The sequence below is a fragment of the Esox lucius genome, chromosome 8 (genome assembly GCF_011004845.1).
Source record: "Esox lucius isolate fEsoLuc1 chromosome 8, fEsoLuc1.pri, whole genome shotgun sequence".
Classification (NCBI taxonomy): Eukaryota; Metazoa; Chordata; class Actinopteri; order Esociformes; family Esocidae; genus Esox; species Esox lucius.
In genome coordinates, this window is record NC_047576.1 from 13,446,614 (window position 1) to 13,465,825 (window position 19,212).

The window sequence follows — 19,212 nt, forward strand, 5'->3', positions numbered from 1 at the left end:
TCAGTAGTGTCCGTGGAAACGATCCATGTTCTATTGTGCTGTAGTGAAGTGACCATATTCACTGTTGTAGCAACTAGCTAGACTGGCTCGAGTCCTGTTCCTATTGATGACAACTCTCCAACACATCAGACCATTTTAGAGTTCGTCTTTAGAGAGACTCTCCAATTCCCTATGTTTTTATCACAAAACACACGCACACGCACACGCACACAGACACAAACACACACACACACACACACACACCAAGGTTACTTACCCTGCTGGGTGCACCCTCTGGGGAGAGAAAGGAAGGAGGGGAGGGGGGTGGGGGCATTGACGTCAGTATAGATAATAATAACAACCCTCCCACAGCAGGCCTGTCCCAGAAAAACACAAGCTTGGTATTGTTCATGTTTCCAATCTGCAGAGCTGCCCTATCGGTCTCTGTCTCCACGCCTCTCCTCGGAGAGACAATGCTCTCTGTCTTCCCCTGTGCACTCATTCAGCATCTGTCTGTGCTGTCTCTGGCTCTTTGGTTTTTTTGCAGCCAGGCCCTACAACCTTAACAGCAGCCATCCGTCAATATACGGCCTTGTAAGCAACAGAGTGCCATTTGTTAGTTGTTCTACGTTTAATTAGTTTTTTTCTCCTAGATATTGCCACACCATTTGAGTTCAATAGAAGTTCATCCATTCTACTGAAAAGCTGATATTTCGGTAGCACAGTTCTCCACCCTTCACACAGAAGTCAGTCTGACAGCCGTACCTCTCAGGTGCTCAGGGTCCAGGTGGTTGCGTTCATCCTTGGAGGCCAGGTGGGCTGAGACCCCTAAAGCTCCAGTAAGGGCCAGCAGGCCCGAGCCTCCCCCTATAGAGAGGCCTGATGGGTGGGGTGTCAGAGGGATACCTGGGGTGTGGTGAGACAGGTGCTGGAGCTGCTGCTGCTGTACACCAGGGAGACAGGGCAAGGTGGAAATAAAGAAAGAAGGAAAGAGTTAAAGAAATAAGGAAAGAAGAAAAGAAAGAAGTAAAGGAAAGAGTAAGTAGAGAGTGAGTAGACAAAGAGCAAGGGAAAGAAATGGTAGAGATATACAGAGTAGGTAGAGAGATACAGAGTAGGTAGAGAGATACAGAGTAGGGAGAGAGATACAGAGTAGGGAGAGATATACAGAGTAGGTAGAGAGATCCAGAGTAGGGAGAGAGATACAGAGTAGGTAGAGAGATCCAGAGTAGGTAGAGAGATACAGAGTAGGGAGAGAGATACAGAGTAGGGAGAGAGATACAGAGTAGGGAGAGAGATACAGAGTAGGGAGAGAGATACAGAGTAGGGAGAGATATACAGAGTAGAGAGAGAGATACAGAGTAGGGAGAGAGATACAGAGTAGGGAGAGAGATACAGAGTAGGGAGAGAGATACAGAGTAGGGAGAGATATACAGAGTAGGGAGAGATATACAGAGTAGAGAGAGATAATGGAGTGAAGGGAAAGAAGAGACGGGGAGTGGAGAGCAGAGGGCCACAGACAGATAAAGAGAGGCTATTTTCCAAAGGTCTTATTACAGCATGTTTCGGTGTGTGTGTGTGTGTGTGTGTGTGTGAAGGGACTTTCCAGTGAGAGCACGTCTCAGCTCTGATCACATTACTCCCTACTTTCACCCCATTGTTTCTTCCAGCACAATAAACACAGTAGAGAGGTGTGCATGCTACGGCCTGTGGGCGCGCTGTGTGCGATGATGTTGATAGTGTCACTGTCTGGGAGAGGGGGTGTCATGGTGACCAGAGGTGACTCACCCCAATGATGGCGTTGAGTTCGGCCATGGTGACCTGCTTGGCCCTCTCCACTGCCTGGACCACCTGCTGTTGGTGCTACACACACACAAACAGATGATTTAGCGTACTATATATACAGAGGCTCCAATATGTATTTACCCCCTTGGACTTTCCCACATTGTGTGTAACATCATGAAATCAAATCAGTTAAACATATAAATATGCAAATTGTGCTAAATTAATTACAAATATAAAACCTGGTGCAGTCAATTGTTTTTAGAAGTTTTATAATTAGTTGAATGGAGTCAACCTGTGTCTGTCTTCAGTTAAGGTGATTCTCATGATTAATGGTAAAACATTTAAATAAATTCCTAACAAAAACTACATTATGAATACAAAGGAACATTCAAAGCAAATCCAGAATAAGGGTCTTCAAAAGCGCCAATCAGGTAGGATATAAGAACATTTCAAATGCATTGAATGGAGAGAATATCGCACAACTGTGAACCTGTCTAGAACGTATCTTCAAGCAGATCCTTAAAAAACTTGGGAGAGTGGCAAAAAGAAAGCCATTGTTGAAAAAGATTCAAATCAAATATCAGCTCAAGTGTTCCAGAAGGCATGTGGGAGATTCTGAGACCAAGTGGAAGAAAATTCTATGATTTTCTGAGAGAAATCTCATGAATCATTGTTGTGGCAGCATCATGCTATGGGGATGCTTCTCTGCTTCAGGGCCTGGAAAGTTTGTGAAGATAGAAGGCAAAACAGATGCAGTGAAGTATCCTGGAAGAAAAGCTGCTGAAGTTTGCAAGAGACCAGGGACTTGGAAGAAGATCATCTTCCAGCAAGACAATGACCTTAAATATACAGCCACACTGGAGCAGCCTGTACCTCAGTCCAAATGAGAAAATGTGGGATTCATTTCAAATTAAAATAAAAAATTAGATTATCTACACATCGCTCAGCGGCAAAATCTCCTGATTAAATCCATTTTGATTGTGTGTTGTAACCCAATATAATGTGGAAAAGTCATGTTTAGGAATCTCATACATAAACTCACAATTTGCCACAAACAATAATACGTTGGATTAATATACAGCACATTTCTACCAACCAAGCAACTTGAAAACTCACCTTATCCGCTACCAGTGTAGCACCTACAAACTGGGTGGCCTCAATACACACAATCTAACACTGTATGCACATGCACTACTAATGTACACACTGATAAAGTAAACTATATACACACACACACACACACAAACATGCCAACCAACCCAAACGTACGGAGCAGGACTACACACTACAAACACGACAAGATACATGCCTACTTATTCAAACAGACACACACACACACACACACACACACTCACATAAGTAAGCACACACACAGTGTCAATATTGACCAGCACTGTGACCTTCCATCAGTGGACAAACACTCATCACAACGCATGCGCGCGCATGCAGACGCACACACGCACACAAGCAGAAATACACTATAAGCCTTTATCTACAGTTATTTACCACACATGGCAGTCACACATTCATCACACTAAAAAGGACATGGGACTGAATGGGGTCATTGTGTGTTTGCGTGTTGACAGATCAAATAACTACTATGACCTATTAACGAGGAAGAAATCTTTTAATAATAAATGCAATTCAATTAAAAAGGCCATGTGGCTATAAATAAATATCATATATATCATAACCAAAACATTGAAATGTGACAACATGCTCATACTGTAACACAAAGCATTATGGTCATATGTCTTGACCATGTATATTCCACATTTGAGGTCAATTCCAATGTAACGCCCATGAACAATGAGTAAATACAATTTCAATTAGAACAATATTTAAGTTATGAAATTGGAATTAGGCTACATGGGCTGTTTCTATTGTAATTTTAATCATTCTCCCACCCCCTTTTCTCCCAAATTGATAATAGAAAATTTGTGACAATAGTTCAGTCTCATCACAGTGGGCTCAGGAGAGTTGAAGACCGGGACGTGCCCTCTGAGACAAGTCCCTCCAAGACATTGATTATTTTCACACTGCTTGCAGGGCTTAAAATAATCTAATGAATTAAATAGAAAGTAATTACAAGAGGTATATTCTGCGCCCAAAGTCAACCTTTAAATAATTATTACTTGTCTTTCTGTAACCGCAATAGAGCTAGGCTGTCTAAACAGTAATGATCAGCCAGGAAGCCTGAGGGAATTCAATTGGAATTTCTGTAGAATTGTTAGAAAAATATATAGATTTTACATATATCATTATATATGATATATACATTGATTATATATATATATATATATCATATATATATTGATTATATAATATATCAATATTTATAAATATATAATTTTTTGAGAGAAATCATCTCTGAATTAAAATACTGACCTGTAATTTCAATTAAATTAAATAGAATTTACTGTGGGCTTCCCAAGTGGCACAGCAGTTTCAGGCAGTTTTAGGCCTGGGTTCATTTCCCGGATGTGTCATACCAACTGAGGCCGGGAGTCCCACAAAGGGCGGTGCACAATTGCCCAGCACTTTCCAGGTTAGGGGAGGGATGGTCGGCTAAAGATGTCTTGTTAAGCCATGGTCTATCGACTCCTTGTGGGGGATGGACGCCTGCAAGCTAATTGTGGTGGTTCGATGGAGGATTCTTTTCCAAGTGTGTTGGTCATGGATGAGCTAGCAGTGTGATAAGAAACAGCTCGGCAGGTATGTCTCAGAGGACGTATTTTCAGATCTTCAGGGAGTTGCTGCGATGAAACAAGGCTGTTGTCACAAATTCATATCACAAAAATGGGAGGAAATATAAATACATTTGGTTTTTCAGGGAGGGAATTGAACAAGGATGTCATTTATGGAACTAACCCAACCCCTGGTTGTTTCCACTGTCAGGAGAACGGCAGAGAGTGTGTTGGGGTGAGATATAGTGTGTTGGTGTGAGATATAGTGTGTTGGTGTGAGATATAGTGTGTTGGTGTGAGATATAGTGTGTTGATGTGAGATATAGTGTGTTGGTGTGAGATATAGTGTGTTGGTGTGAGATATAGTTTGTTGGTGTGAGATATAGTGTGTTGGTGTGAGTTATAGTGTGTTGGTGTGAGATATAGTGTGTTGGTGTAGGAGTGTGTTGTGTAGGGGTGTGTTTGTGTTAGAGTGTGTAATTGACACCTACTTCTTGAGAGAGGAAGGGGATGATCTGAGCACAGATGGCACTGAGACGCTTCACAATCTCCGCCTGAAACAAACGCAAACACTTCAGTTACATCTTATGTTCAGTGCAACATTATTCATTTATACAGTCTCCAATGGTCAGTAGTTACAGGGAAACACAGATCAATTACTTTACAGACACTTTGTTCTTGACTTACATATCACATCTCTACAATTATCTACAAGTTGGATAATGACATTGTCTCAGGTTAGTGAGGTGGCTATTTGGTGAGTCATCTTTACTGACAACGTAAATCAAAGCCTGTCATGCTCATGCCTAGGCTTTAGTTCAGTGGGCTAACACAATATTAAGGCATACAGGACACCTGGGTTCAAAAGTTTACAGGAGGGAGGGAAAAGGCTCTGCTAGATGAGCTGTGTTATTAGGCTTCAGTTTTCACATGGCCTTTCAACACCTCCATTTCTCATTTAGTGCTCCCTCTTCCTCTCACTGCCTCTCTCCTCTTCTGTCCCCCTCTCCTCTTCTGTCACCCTCTCCTCTTCTGTCCCCCTCTCCTCTTCTGTCCCCCTCTCCTCTTCTGTCCCCCTCTCCTCTTCTGTCCCCCTCTCCTCTTTTGTCACCCTCTCCTCTTTTGTCACCCTCTCCTCTTCTGTCCCCCTCTCCTCTTCTGTCCCCCTCTCCTCTTCTGTGCCCCTCTCCTCTTCTGTGCCCCTCTCCTCTTCTGTGCCCCTCTCCTCTTCTGTCCCCCTCTCCTCTTCTGCCCCCCTCTCCTCTTCTGCCCCTCTCCTCTTCTGTCCCTCTCCTCTTGTCGCCCTCTCTCTTCTTCTGTCCCTCTCTCTGCCTCTCTCACTCACTGCCTTTAATGCCATTATTCTTTCACTCTCTCAGGCCCATTGTAAATGCTTTCTGTACTGTAGGTGCGAAGACTCTGAATACTTTCCACTGCACATGCAGTGTAACACACAAGCAAACACACTCTCTCTCTCTCTCACACACACACACACACACACACATTAACATAAACATACATCTACATTTAAGTAAAAGCACAAACGTGGCAACACACATGACAAGTCAATAAATACGGTACACAGTAACATTTACAAAGGAATGTGGGCACACACCACACACACACACACACACCACACACACCTCTCAGCACTAAACCTAATTTTGTTCTCTTCACTCAGGCGTTCTCTCACTCTTTAACAGCCTCCTCACTGAGCCATTATTACCCTATTCATCCTTTCCTTCCCTCCCTCCCTCCCTCATCCTTTCACTCCCTTCCTCCCTCCCACATCCTTTCCATCCCCCCCTCCCACATCCTATCCCTCCATCCCTCATCTTTCCTTCCCTTCCCCCCTCCCTCATTCTTTCCCTCCATCCCTCCATCATCCTTTCCCTCCCTCCGTCCCTCCCTGCCTCATCCTTTCCCTCCCTTTCTCCCTCCCTCATCCATTCCATTCCTCCCTCATCTTATCCCTCCATCCCTTCCTCCCTCCCTCCCTCATCCTTTCCCTCCATCTCTCCATCATCCTTTCCCTCCTTCCCTCCCTCATTCTCTCCCTCCCTCAGTTCTATTTCTGTGTCACACAGAGGGAGACAAACTGAAGAGGACACCTCCTCTACATTGACTGATAGGGCCTAATGCATACATACACACACACACACAAACAAAGACACAAAACACACAAAGATACACACACACAGACACAAAACACACACAAACGCACAAACACACACAGACACACACACACACACACACACACACACAGACACGCACAAACACACGCGCACAGAGACAGAAATACATGCAGAGAAATACACACACGCAAAGGCACACACCCAGACACATATAGACAGCAAGAGGTAGAACAACAGTGCTAGCCTGTCAGAAACAGCCAACCCTATCTCAATACAAGGCCAAATGATACAACCCAGCTCTCTAATACATACAGCACTCTGTTTCCAGGGGAGATGATATAATGGGGGCCTGTGTGTACCGACTGACTGGAGTGTGTCTGAAAGTGGGATAGACAGAGAAGAAGTGAAAGAGGCAGAGAATAAAGAGAGTAAGCAGGGAGAGGGAGCCATTTAGTATTGATACAGTAGATAACTAATGTTGTGTAGCTCTTTGAAAGCTTGTAAAAGGGTCAGGAACAGGGTCTGTACTCTCCTATTGGCCTTGAGACAGAGAGGCTTTATCCTTACTGGACAGTCTCCATAACACACTATGTCTAACAGTAGCACACATAGTAAGCTCTTTTTTTCCTTATATACTCTTCTTCTTAACTCTCACTACGTAGTTGTCGGGCGCCATGTCACAAGAATGTCATTGTGCAGGATGACGCTGCGTAGTTTGATGGATTGGACAAATAAACCTTGAAACTTGAACTTGAAGACAGAGAAACTATCACGACTGAGATACTGACTAGCTAATGATCTGTTCTGATAACAGTCTGACTGAAACAACCGGCTCCCCTCAGCCAGGCAGCTGAACCCGGAGTCTGATTCTAGATCAGCGTTTGGCTGGCTGACACTGCTTTCACCAACCACGGCTGTAACTGACCCGGCAGAATGGGGATTTGGCAGCCTGCTTCAGATATCTGGGCTGCTTCCTCTCCCTCAACTCTTTGTCTCTTCCTTCCTCCTGGCCTTTTTTTTCTCCTCTCTCTCTGTCTCTCTAGCAGCAACATCATGGACTTGAGCTCTGCCAAACTAGTTCATAAGGGAGTTTTGGCAGGGTTATTGATAGAGGGAAGGATGGATGAATGAAGGGGTGCATGGATGGATGAATGGATACATACAAACAAAGTAGTAGGAGAGAGCTGTCAATAACACCTCAGGATAAATAGCCTGCCAATGGGAACATTGCTACCCCTTTGTCTTGGAGGAGAGGGTTAGTCTCTCAAAGGCAACATTTTGAACATACACTCAAAATTCTTCCAGAATGAGAGAGGAAGAGAAAATGAATGGATGAATGAGTCTGCAAAGCTCGTCAGATAATTTCCCATTTACTTCAGTGACAAAAACACAGGAGTCATTATCCTCACGCACAATGAAACAAAGGAGCCTTTACCGACACACTGAAACAAAGGAGTCATTACTGACACACTAAAACACAGGAATCATTACCCTCACGCACACTGAAACAAAGGAGTCATTACCGACACACTGAAACAAAGGAGTCATTACTGACACATTAAAACACAGGAGTCATTGCCCTCACGCACAATGAAACAAAGGAGCCTTTAACGACACACTGAAACAAAGGAGTCTTTACTGACACATTAAAACACAGGAGTCATAGCTAACATTTACATATAGGAGTCATTCCCAACACATTGAAACATGAGTCATTACCAATACAATGAATCACATGGAGGTGGATCCTCACTGTAAGATGCAGCCCTAAGCTTTGCTGGAGTATAGTGTGATGCAATTGCTTAGCTAATAAAGCATTGTGAAATTGAATAGCTCCCCTAGGTTGGCATAGTGGTAATGAAGGAGTGTGATGGGGAGCCATGGTGCCCGATGAATTTGGCCACTGCCAGCTGTGTCTTTCCCTTAGCCCCAGTGCAGCTGTGCTGGAAAGCATTGGAGGATGGGGTGGGTGAGAGCATGTGTGCTGTATAGTTAAGTCAGTCAATGTGGTTTTCTATGTGGATGTCTACATGTTTGTTTACGTGGTGGTCTACAGGGTTGTCTGTGTGGTTACCTGTGTGGTGGTCTACATGGTTGTCTGTGTGGTTACCTGTGTGGTGGTCTACATGGTTGACGGTATGATTGTCTGTGTGGTGGTCTACATGTTTGTTTACGTGGTGGTCTACAGGGTTGTCTGTGTGGTTGTCTGGGTGGTTGTCTGGGTGGTTGTGGATGGCTATCGGGTTACCTGTGCGGTTGTCTATCGGGGTGCCTGTGTGGTTGTCTATCTGGTTGTTTGTGTGGTTGTCCATTTGGTTGCCTGTTTGGTTGTCTGTGGTTACCTGTGTGGTTGTTCATCTGGTTGTCTATCTGGTTGTCTATCGGGTTGCCTGTGTGGTTGTCTATCTGGTTGTTTGTGTGGTTGTCCATTTGGTTGCCTGTTTGGTTGTCTGTGGTTACCTGTGTGGTTGTTCATCTGGTTGTCTATCTGGTTGTCTATCTGGTTGCCTGTGGGGTTGCCTGTGTGGTTGTCTGTGTGGTTTCCTGTGTGGTTGCCTGTGTGGTTGCCTGTGTGGTTGCCTGTGTGGTTGCCTGTGTGGTTGCCTGTGTGGTTGCCTGTCTGGGTTTAGTAGCAGTCCTCACTGCCCTCATCCCTGTGGCAGACAGAGAGAAAGAGAGTGAGTGAAAGAGGCTGAGAGAGTGAGAGAAAGAGAGAGTGTCCTTGGCCGACCAGCCAGCCATTCAGCCCTAGTACAGTCTTATCTGTCTCCTAATGGAACTTCTCTCCTCTCTCCAAACACTTAAAGGCAAATATTAGTAACCAATGACGGCCTAATCAGCCACTGATTGTGGTCACAGCCACAGAGGTATTCAATAAAATAACTGATCTCTTCCTCCCTTGTCCATCTCCACTATTCTCTCTCTCATTTCTGTCTCCCTTGCTTTCTCTATCCTCTGGGCACTAAGAGCTCTGTCTTTCTTTCAGTCTTTTTCCCCCTCGCTCTTTCCTCAGTGCACTTGATCTCTCTCCCTTCATCCTTTACACAAACCCTCCCTCTATCTCTCTCCCTCCCTCTGTCCCTCCCCCCTCTCCTCTAGGCAGGGTGCCAGCCCCTCTTCCTGGCACCAAGCCAGCCCCCCCCCCCCCCTCTGATTGATGGCCCCTCAACTCTATTCAGGAAGAGGAAGAGACACACAGAAGACACAGGGAAGAAGGAAAGAAGAGCAGTAAAGCAAACACACACAAACATGCACGCACTCTCATACACACACATACACGGAAAAACCAAACACAAACAGTGCAGAACAGAGCACACACACATAAATAGACCTATGTACTGAGCAAGCAAACACTCACAGCAAGACCCAACACACACATGCACACGCACGCACAAAAACTGATTCAAATCCTTCCAGAAAAATAACAGAGCTACGCCATCAGAGGCCTGGAAGATTAAGACACAGAAACACAAACAGACAGCCCCGTCACATACACACTCACTCACACCCATACACACAAACACACTCTTACTAAACAAGATATAGAGGCATTATCAAACAAACAGAAAAAAAAAACTGTACTACACTCATTCACGCATGAACAGACACATCCACGTACAAACCACACACACACACGCATATACACAAAAATGAAAAACACACAAACAGTGACTCTTGAGCAGACAAAAAGAAGCCTTTACGGAGCATCTGTGAAAACGTAGTCCTGCGGCCACATTTCTGCCTGAATCCCAGAGTCAGGGTTATTTTTAACAATTTCTCCCCAGAAATATAATGTGTTTACCCACTACAATTTGGGTAAACCCTAAATGCCCAACTAAACAATATCCTTAATTCTAATCCTAAACCTCATTAGAACTCTATCCATAACTTCAACCGCAAGCCTGAAAAATATAATTATAAAAGCCCTCACTAGTCCTGATTTACAATGGGTTACTATACTACACAAGATGCCCTCACTAGTCCTGATTTATCATGGGTTACTATACTATACAACATGTCCTTCCTAGTCCTGATTTATCATGGGTTAAAGGACTATACAACATGTCCTCAATAATCCTGATTTATCATGAGTTACTTTATTATACAACATGTCCTCCCTAGTCCTGATTTATCATCGGTTACTATACTATACAACATGTCTTTATTAGTCCTGATTTATCATGGGTTAAAATACTATAAAACATGTCCTCACTATTCCTGATTTATCATGGGTTACTTTACTATACAACATGTCCTCGCTAGTCCAGATCTATCATGGGTTCCTATACTATACAACATGTCTTTATTAGTCCTGATTTATCATGGGTTAAAATACTATAAAACATGCCCTCACTTGTCCTGATTTATCATGAGTTACTTTACTATAAAACGTGCCCTCACTAGTCCTGATTTATCATGGGTTACTTTACTATACAACATGCCCTCACTAGTCCTGATTTATCATGGGTTACTTTACTATACAACATGCCCTCACTAGTCCTGATTTATCATGGGTTACTTTACTATACAACATGTCCTCACTAGTCCTGATTTATCACGGGTTACTATACTAATGCCACATGTCCTCACTGTGCCGTCACCTTGGTAGTAGACAGACACACAAACACACACAACTCATCTTTATTTGTGTCTGAAAGGCAGTGGACCATACTGTGCACCACGGGGGATCCACACACACACACACACACACAAACACGAAGCGATGCACACAAACACACACACACAGATGAATGGATGTTTGACCCGTCCAAAGCCTCCTCCACCTGACCCACATACACCCCCTGTCCTAATCCAGGTCTTTAAATAAACAGAGAAAAAAGCACTGAAACCACTAAGATCAAGCCTGGATTACAGGATGAAGCGGGAAGAAGAGGGGAGCAAAAGATAGGGTAGGGGAGGAAAAGAGAGGAGTGGAGTGGAGAGGGGAAATCCTATTATAGGCAAATCAGCGTGTTGGAAATGAAGGCATTATAGCCAAGCCTCATCTCCACCTCTCCACTTCCCCATAAAACACACATATAAACACATCTCTAAAATTAGGTCATAACGGCAGCCAAGACCAACCAGCAGGCTGCATATTAATATGCATTTTATGTATGGAGAACCATAGAAACATGCACGGTGTAGTCTAAGCAGACAGCTAGCGGTAATTAGGCATGAGCAAGCTACACACACACACACACACACACTATGCCACAGATCTCACACACATTATGCCACAGATCACACACACACAAAATCCTATCTTTCCAAAAGTCTTTGGCTATCTCTCACTCACACTCACACACACACACACACACACACACACACCAGCATCATGTGACTCATGGTGAAATGATGGAACAGGAAGGAACGCCAGCTGCTTCGTCTGTCTTTAGAAGTCTACTGGGAATAGAGCAAGTTTAAATACACACACATGCACACACGTGCACACACACACACACACACACCTTTTTGAGCCTAGCAATGAATATATAAGTGGCCTTCTTCAGACCATTATGACTAACTATATCCACCAAGACTTCTAGAACTGACTGGTATCATTCTACAGTAGAAGTGTAAGGAGCATGCATCATCTCTTAAATTTATAACATAACACGGACAGTAGGCCAACATCTCTTAATGTATAACATCATGGAATATACTAGAACTACGAAAGAAGTCTTCTGCAGACCTTCCACCTCTACTATGTCACTACAGATGATCCCAATGCCATCTTTCTACTTTTCATCTTTAACTCATCACTACAATGAAAATGCATTGCTGTGAAAAAGTGTGTGGGCTGTCAGACTTTCTGGCTGGGTTTTCAAATAGAATATTTTCAAATTATATGTATAAGTAAGATTTGAATATTTTCAAATTGTGTAAGTATGATTTGAATAATTTTCTAATTGTGTAAGTATGATTTGAATATTTTCTAATTGTGTAAGTATGATTTGAAGATAGTCAAATTGTGTTAGTAAGATTTGAATATTTTCCAATTGGGTTAATATGATTTGAATATTTTCAAATTGTGTTGGATGCCTTTTGATCACTGATCTTATAACATTTAGCTTCCAAAAGTTATATTCCAGCCAAAAGGCATATCAGAAAAAAAATACAAAGTCTGATTTATTTTCTGAACTGGCCCTGTAACTATAGATGCTTCTTTTGGACCTACTGTGAAAATGCTACTACTTACAGCAGATTATACTGGGGTTGTGTACATATAACTAGGAAACAGTGTTTTCTGATGATCACCGAGATGTACAGATCATAAGGCCATAGCTCATCAGTAATTGCCATTGCCACAGCAGGAAGGAGGGGCAGACTATAAACCTATAAAAGACATACGCGAACAAACACATATGCAAAAACATACGAGAACCCACACACACACACACACTCACCCGAAACCTCTAAGCCGGAAGTAAAATTTAGCAATTTAGGGGGCGGCCAAAAAACCTTGTGGGAGTGATTTGTGAGGTTTTACCATCTTTCTGGGGACATCTGCTCCCTGCATGTAAAGTGCATGTACACGTAGACCTGGATCACACACCCACAGTGTTAGATCAGTTGGCATCACCAACCCTGGTGGCAGCCAGCCCATTCCCTCCTAATCCTATCCAATGCACACCCCACCCCCTTTCCGATCAGTAGAAGCTGGAGAAACTCCTGGAGACAGCGAATGACTGCGATGGCTCAATTAACAGCAGCAGCACAGGAGATGGCTCGGCGTGTGATAAAGAGGGGAGTAATGGCACATGGCTGGGGCTGGGAGGAGAGGAAATAAGAGCAGATACTGTTAAATCTATTCATGATTCATTATTCCTCGCTGGAGCTCAAAGCTCCCCATGTCGTTTCTCGGAGTAGACACTTTTCTTTTTTCCTTTTTCCTTCCCGCTCTCCCTGGATCTTTATTTTTTATCAATTTTTCTCTGTCATATCGCCTGCTCTCTCTGTTCTCTCTCAACTGTATCTCACCCGCCCTCTCTTTTGCTAAACGCCTCTCTCTCCCTCCTTTCACCATCTCAGACTTCTCTTCGTTCTCCCTTGCCCACTGCCAGCAGCCTCGCTCCTCTCTCCTCTGTCTCCTTGGCCAATCACTCCTTCTCACCTCCTCCGTTCCACCTCCCCCCACTTGCTTTTATTTTCTGAAACCTTAGAGGCAGATCTCTGTTCATATCTCTGAGGTGACAGTACAGATTTTTGTTCATATCTCAATGATGACAGTAGAGACAGACCTCTGTTCATATCTCTGAGGTGACAGTACAGATTTTTGTTCATATCTCAATGATGACAGTAGAGACAGACCTCTGTTCATATCTCTGTGATGACAGTAGAGACAGACATCTGTTTATATCTCTGTGATGACAGTAGAAGCAGACCTCTGTTCATATCTCTGTGATGACACTAGAGGCAGATCTCAGTTCATATTTTTGTAAGGACAGTAGAGGCAGATCTCAATTCACATCTTTGTAATGACAGTAGAGGAAGATCTCAGTTCATATCTTTGCGAGGACACTAGAGGCAGACCTCTGTTCAAATCTCTGTGGTGACAGTGGAGGCAGATCTCAGTTCATATCTTTGTGAGGACAGTAGAGGCAGACCTCTGTTCAAATCACTGTGGTGACAGTAGAGGCAGACCTCTGTTCAAATCTCTGTGGTGACAGTGGAGGCAGATCTCAGTTCATATCTTTGTGAGGACAGTAGAGGCAGACCTCTGTTCAAATCTCTGTGGTGACAGTAGAGGCAGACCTCTGTTCAAATCTCTGTGGCGTCAGTGGAGGCAGATCTCAGTTCATATCTTTGTGAGGACAGTAGAGGCAGACCTCTGTTCAAATCTCTGTGGTGACAATAGAGGCAGACCTCTGTTCAAATCTCTGTGGTGACAGTGGAGGCAGATCTCTATTCATACAGAATATGGCTGTGGTTCTGTTAGCTTTAAATCAATGGTTCTAGATGCTAATAAGAATAATAACAATAATGAGGTGTGCGTATACAAGTGTGTATTAACACACGTGTGAAATGGTAATGTGTGTTTCTACATCACAACTGTCCCCGAGACACCCTGGGATAGTGGCGTCACAGCCATCTGTCAGTATCAATGTCCACCCTGGAGTAATATGGGGCAGAACCAACAAACGTCAGGGGGATGTCCCGGTCCCCTGGACCTTCTACGGTCCAGGGTTTGCTCGGCAGGCAACCTACAGCATGTTATTGTGTGTCAGGTGCTGCAAGAACTAAGTCAATGTGTGGCTGTGGTTCTGGGTCCAATGCTAAACAACACCAGCAGAAATGTCCACGGCTGTAAAAGAGCCTGGAAGTCACCTTGAATGAAGGCGTCAGTCAAGTGGATAATATGGCAGCTCACTGCAGCGCTCTGCCTCGTGTCTGTGACGGCACATGAGCTGCAGTGAGAGGGACACGGAGGGCCTGGACTCTGCATACACAAACATGAACACACAGTACAATTAACACAACACCCAGACAGGACACTGGGGCCAATTAAACATTTGTTTAATGGTGTGTATGCGAGTTAGGTACAGTATCTTGTCACGGAAGCATGAGAGTTACCGGACACACTGACCAGATCAGACTTACCAGACAAACTGACACACTGACCAGATCAGACTTACCAGACAAACTGGACAGACAGACCAGACAAATGGACCAGACAGACAGACTGATCAGACAGACCAGACAAATGGACCAGACGGACAGACTGACCAGACAGACAGACTGATCAGACAGACCAGACAAATAGACCAGACGGACTGACCAGACAGACCAGACAAATGGACCAGAAGGACTGACCAGATCAGACAGACTGACAAGACAGACAAACCAGACAGACCGACACAGTGACCAGACGAGACAGACAGACCAGACAGACAGACCAGACACACTGACCAGACACACTGACCAGACAGACCGATTGACCAAACAGACTAGACAAACAGACGAGATCAGACTGACCAGACAAACAAAACAGACAGCAACATATGTCTTACCTGCTTGTGCATCTCAATGTTCAGCCCATAGGACATCTCATAGTACTGTAAAGAGAACAACACAAGCACATTCACTAACAATACAGGGGTCCCTTAACAAACAATCAGGTGATCAATGGGGGTGGGGTTATAACTTCCATCCAGGCCTGGAGATATAAGGAGGATCAGCCATTGTGATCAAGTCAGCATCAGACTCCGTAGGCAAGGGAACAGCACTGAGAATGACCACAATCCAACCTGACTCTCTCTCCCCCTCCCTTTCTCCAATCTCTCACACTCCCCCTCCCTTTCTCCAATCTCTCACACTCCCCCTCCCTTTCTCCAATCTCTCACACTCCCCCTCCCTTTCTCCAATCTCTCACTCTCTCACTCTCCCCCTCCCTTTCTCCAATCTCTCACTCTCTCACTCTCCCCCTCCCTTTCTCCAATCTCTCACTCTCCCCCTCCCTTTCTCCAATCTCTCACTCTCCCCCTCCCTTTCTCCAATCTCTCACTCTCCCCCTCCCTTTCTCCAATCTCTCTCTCTCCCCCTCCCTTTCTCCAATCTCTCTCTCTCCCCCTCCCTTTCTCCAATCTCTCACTCTCCCATTCCACTCTCAAACCTCTCACTTTCCCATTCCACTCTCCAATCTCTCACTTTCCAATCTCTCACTTTCCAGTCTCTCTCCCTCTCCAATCTCTCCTCTCTTTTTCACGTTCTCCCTCAACTCAATTAAAGTTGAAAGGGGTTTTATTGGCATGGGAAACATTTGTTAACATTGCCAAAGCAAGTGGAAAATAAGACAAATATAATAAGTACAATAATTAAAGTAAACAACGCACACACGCGCGCACACACACACTAATGATTAAATTATTTAGAAATAATATATACACATATTTGAGGTATGAATGGCATAGGAAAACAAATAAACTGGTTCATATGACTCATGATAACATTGCTGTTTGTGCTCCCGTTTTCCTTTTTAATGGCAACAGGTCATATCTGACACAATGAGATTCCACATTTCAGAATTTTGCGTAACAGATATTTTTTTAATAAAAAGAATAATGCAGTGATTGTGACATTAAGCATGTTATTCTTATTTTGGTGCTTTATTTGATTTGACAAAAACAATATCTAAGTTTCAAATATTGACTCTCAGGTTTTATTGAAGAGTATTTGTGTGTCTTGGTTTCACCATTTAGAAATCACAACACTTTTCATACATTCATGCTTATTATTTCAGGTCACCAAAAGTATCGGAACAAACTTTTGGAGTACAGAGTAGTAGAAAATGCTTTCTGTCCCAATGATTAAAAAAGTGCATTGTATTAGTCTCTAATGCGGTTGGCAGGTGATTGGGGAGTGCAGCTTTGTGTCCACCATATCTTGGGCAAATAGCTTTTCTTCTTTCAAGAGAACAAGAGATGTCTGGCTATGGTGGATTCTCAAGAGCAAAGCTCTGCTCACTGAATGTATATAGTCAAGGCATTTTTTATTTTGGGTGAATCCCAGTGGTCAATTATTCTGCCACTGAACTGTTAAGGTAAAAGTCTAGTTTGCAGTTTTGTCAATTCTTTACAAGTGTTTTCTCATGATTTAGTTGGGTGGGTGTTACTGAACTTGGGCCCTGTGGGATCTGTTAGTGTTTGGGAACAGAGATCCAAGGCCAGCTGGCTGAGGGGGCTTTTCTCCAGATTGATTCCTGTGAAGATGAAGGCTCATATGACTACAATATCAGCCATTTATCAAACGTCTCACCATTTCCTCTGTAATTAGTGGGGTCAAATTTGTCTTCAATCCAAATGGTTTGGGGTGATCAGACCTTGGGTCCATATACTGGGAAAGATGCCAGAGAAAAGGATAATGTGTAAGACAATAAGATATTAAGAACCACTTATTTGAATTTGCGGTTTGCAAATTTAACATTTTGTTAATGACACCATCACAGGGCATGGGTCTTGATATTCTGGGTCTCTGTGTTTTTAATTGTATACATTTATCAGTTCTTCTTATGATTTTGCATTCTAAATCAAACCATTTGTCATTGCTGTTGTCTGGTTGCTATTTTTAGATTTGATAAGCAAACTGAAAGGTCAAATATAGTGTTTAGTCTTTATATTGCCAGATATACATAGTCACTATTGCAGTGAAGCACTTTGTCAAGAAAGTTGTCCAAACGTGATTGGGTTTATGGTTTGGCCTATGTTTTTTGGTAGTTCTTTACACTACTGTCCTATCGGTAACATTTCCAAATAGTATGCAGATTGTTCAGCTTTGATGGCTCATGACTGAATACTGCACTGTGTTTTTACTGAGATCTGATAGGGGTGTCAGCAGGTCCAGTCTGAATGCTCAGAGAGATTTCAGGTGGAGGTCGATGATAATGATCTGCAGTCTCTCTCTCTCTCTTTTTCTCGTTCTCTCTCTGTGATCTGTGTGTATCCCTCTCTCTTATTTCCTGTATCTCTCTTTCTGGCATCTCTCTATTTCTCTCAATGTCTTTCACAAACACAGAGACACACACATCCTCTTGTGCCTTCTTTTCTTTGTTGATCTCTGAATCCTCTCCTCTGGCCCTCTCCGAAGCATCTTAATAAAAAACGTGTTCTTTTATGCAATCTCTTTTCATCATCTTTCCTTTCACCTCTTTCATCTCTCAATCCACCCCCCCCTCCCCCATTTTCACTCCCTCTCATTCTTACTCTCTCTATTCCTCTTGCTCTCTAACCATTTTTAATAATTCACACTCATTTCCTGACAATCATAAGAGATAAGTAGAGTACTGATGGCAGGTATAGTAATGAATGTAGCCATGTACTAGACACCACAAGCCTCTTCAAGGAGCAGTCTGGACAGGCTTTACACCAATCTATACCATCTCTCCCATCCATCCCTGTGTGTCTGTATACCCAGTACCAGTCACGCGTTTGGACAGACCTACTTGTTGAAGGGTATTTCATTTTTTTTTTTTGTATTTTCCACATTGTAGAACAATGGTAAAGACAAAACACTGTGTGCACAATTATTAGGCAAGTAAGTATTCTGATCGTATCATGATACATATGCAAATTTTACAGCTTCAAACCATATAAACTTGGATGCTCATTGGATTGAATCCTTTTCAGGTGATACGTAATTTGTGTAACGAGGGAGGGTCTGGCGAAAGTGAAAAACACCTTATATCAAGGTGTGCATAATTATTGAGCAGCTTCATTACCTCAGGCCAAAAAATACACAGAGAAGTCAAACATTTTAAAATGCCTTTCAGACGGATGCAACACTCTTGAAAATGCTAAACAATTTTGGCGCGACCACCGGACAATCAAATGTTTGTTGCAAATAGTCAGCTGGGGTTAAAAAAAACGCATGGAGAAGAAAAGGTGCAAATTAACTGCAAAAGACATGAGAATAATTAAACGTGAAGCTACCAGGAACCCATTATCCTCCAGTGCCACCATATTCCAGAAATGCAACCTATCTGGAGGGGTCAAGTGCTCAGAGACATGGCCAAGATCAAGAAGGATGAATCATGACCACCACTGAATGAGATTCACAAGTAGAGGCATATAGATTGGGCAAAGAAATACTTGAAGATTATTCAAAGGTTTTATGGACAGATGAAATGA

The 19,212-nt window shown here is 43.3% G+C and overlaps 1 protein-coding gene across 5 annotated transcripts in view; it reads right to left on the bottom strand.

Annotated features, from left to right (window-relative positions):
- Positions 1 to 19,212, bottom strand: part of tle2b (TLE family member 2, transcriptional corepressor b) — a 47,786-nt gene that overhangs the window by 12,629 nt on the left and 15,945 nt on the right. For 3 of the 5 annotated variants that reach the window (XM_034293736.1, XM_029121546.2, XM_034293737.1), the window contains 5 exons: positions 15,601 to 15,645; positions 4,943 to 5,005; positions 1,768 to 1,842; positions 745 to 922; positions 257 to 273 (listed from right to left, as the gene is read on the bottom strand). In XM_034293736.1, coding sequence (XP_034149627.1) covers positions 257 to 273; positions 745 to 922; positions 1,768 to 1,842; positions 4,943 to 5,005; positions 15,601 to 15,645 — 378 coding nt within the window. The remainder of the gene's footprint in view (positions 1 to 256; positions 274 to 744; positions 923 to 1,767; positions 1,843 to 4,942; positions 5,006 to 15,600; positions 15,646 to 19,212) is intronic. The other 2 variants (XM_029121547.2, XM_034293735.1) reach the window with 2 other exon arrangements.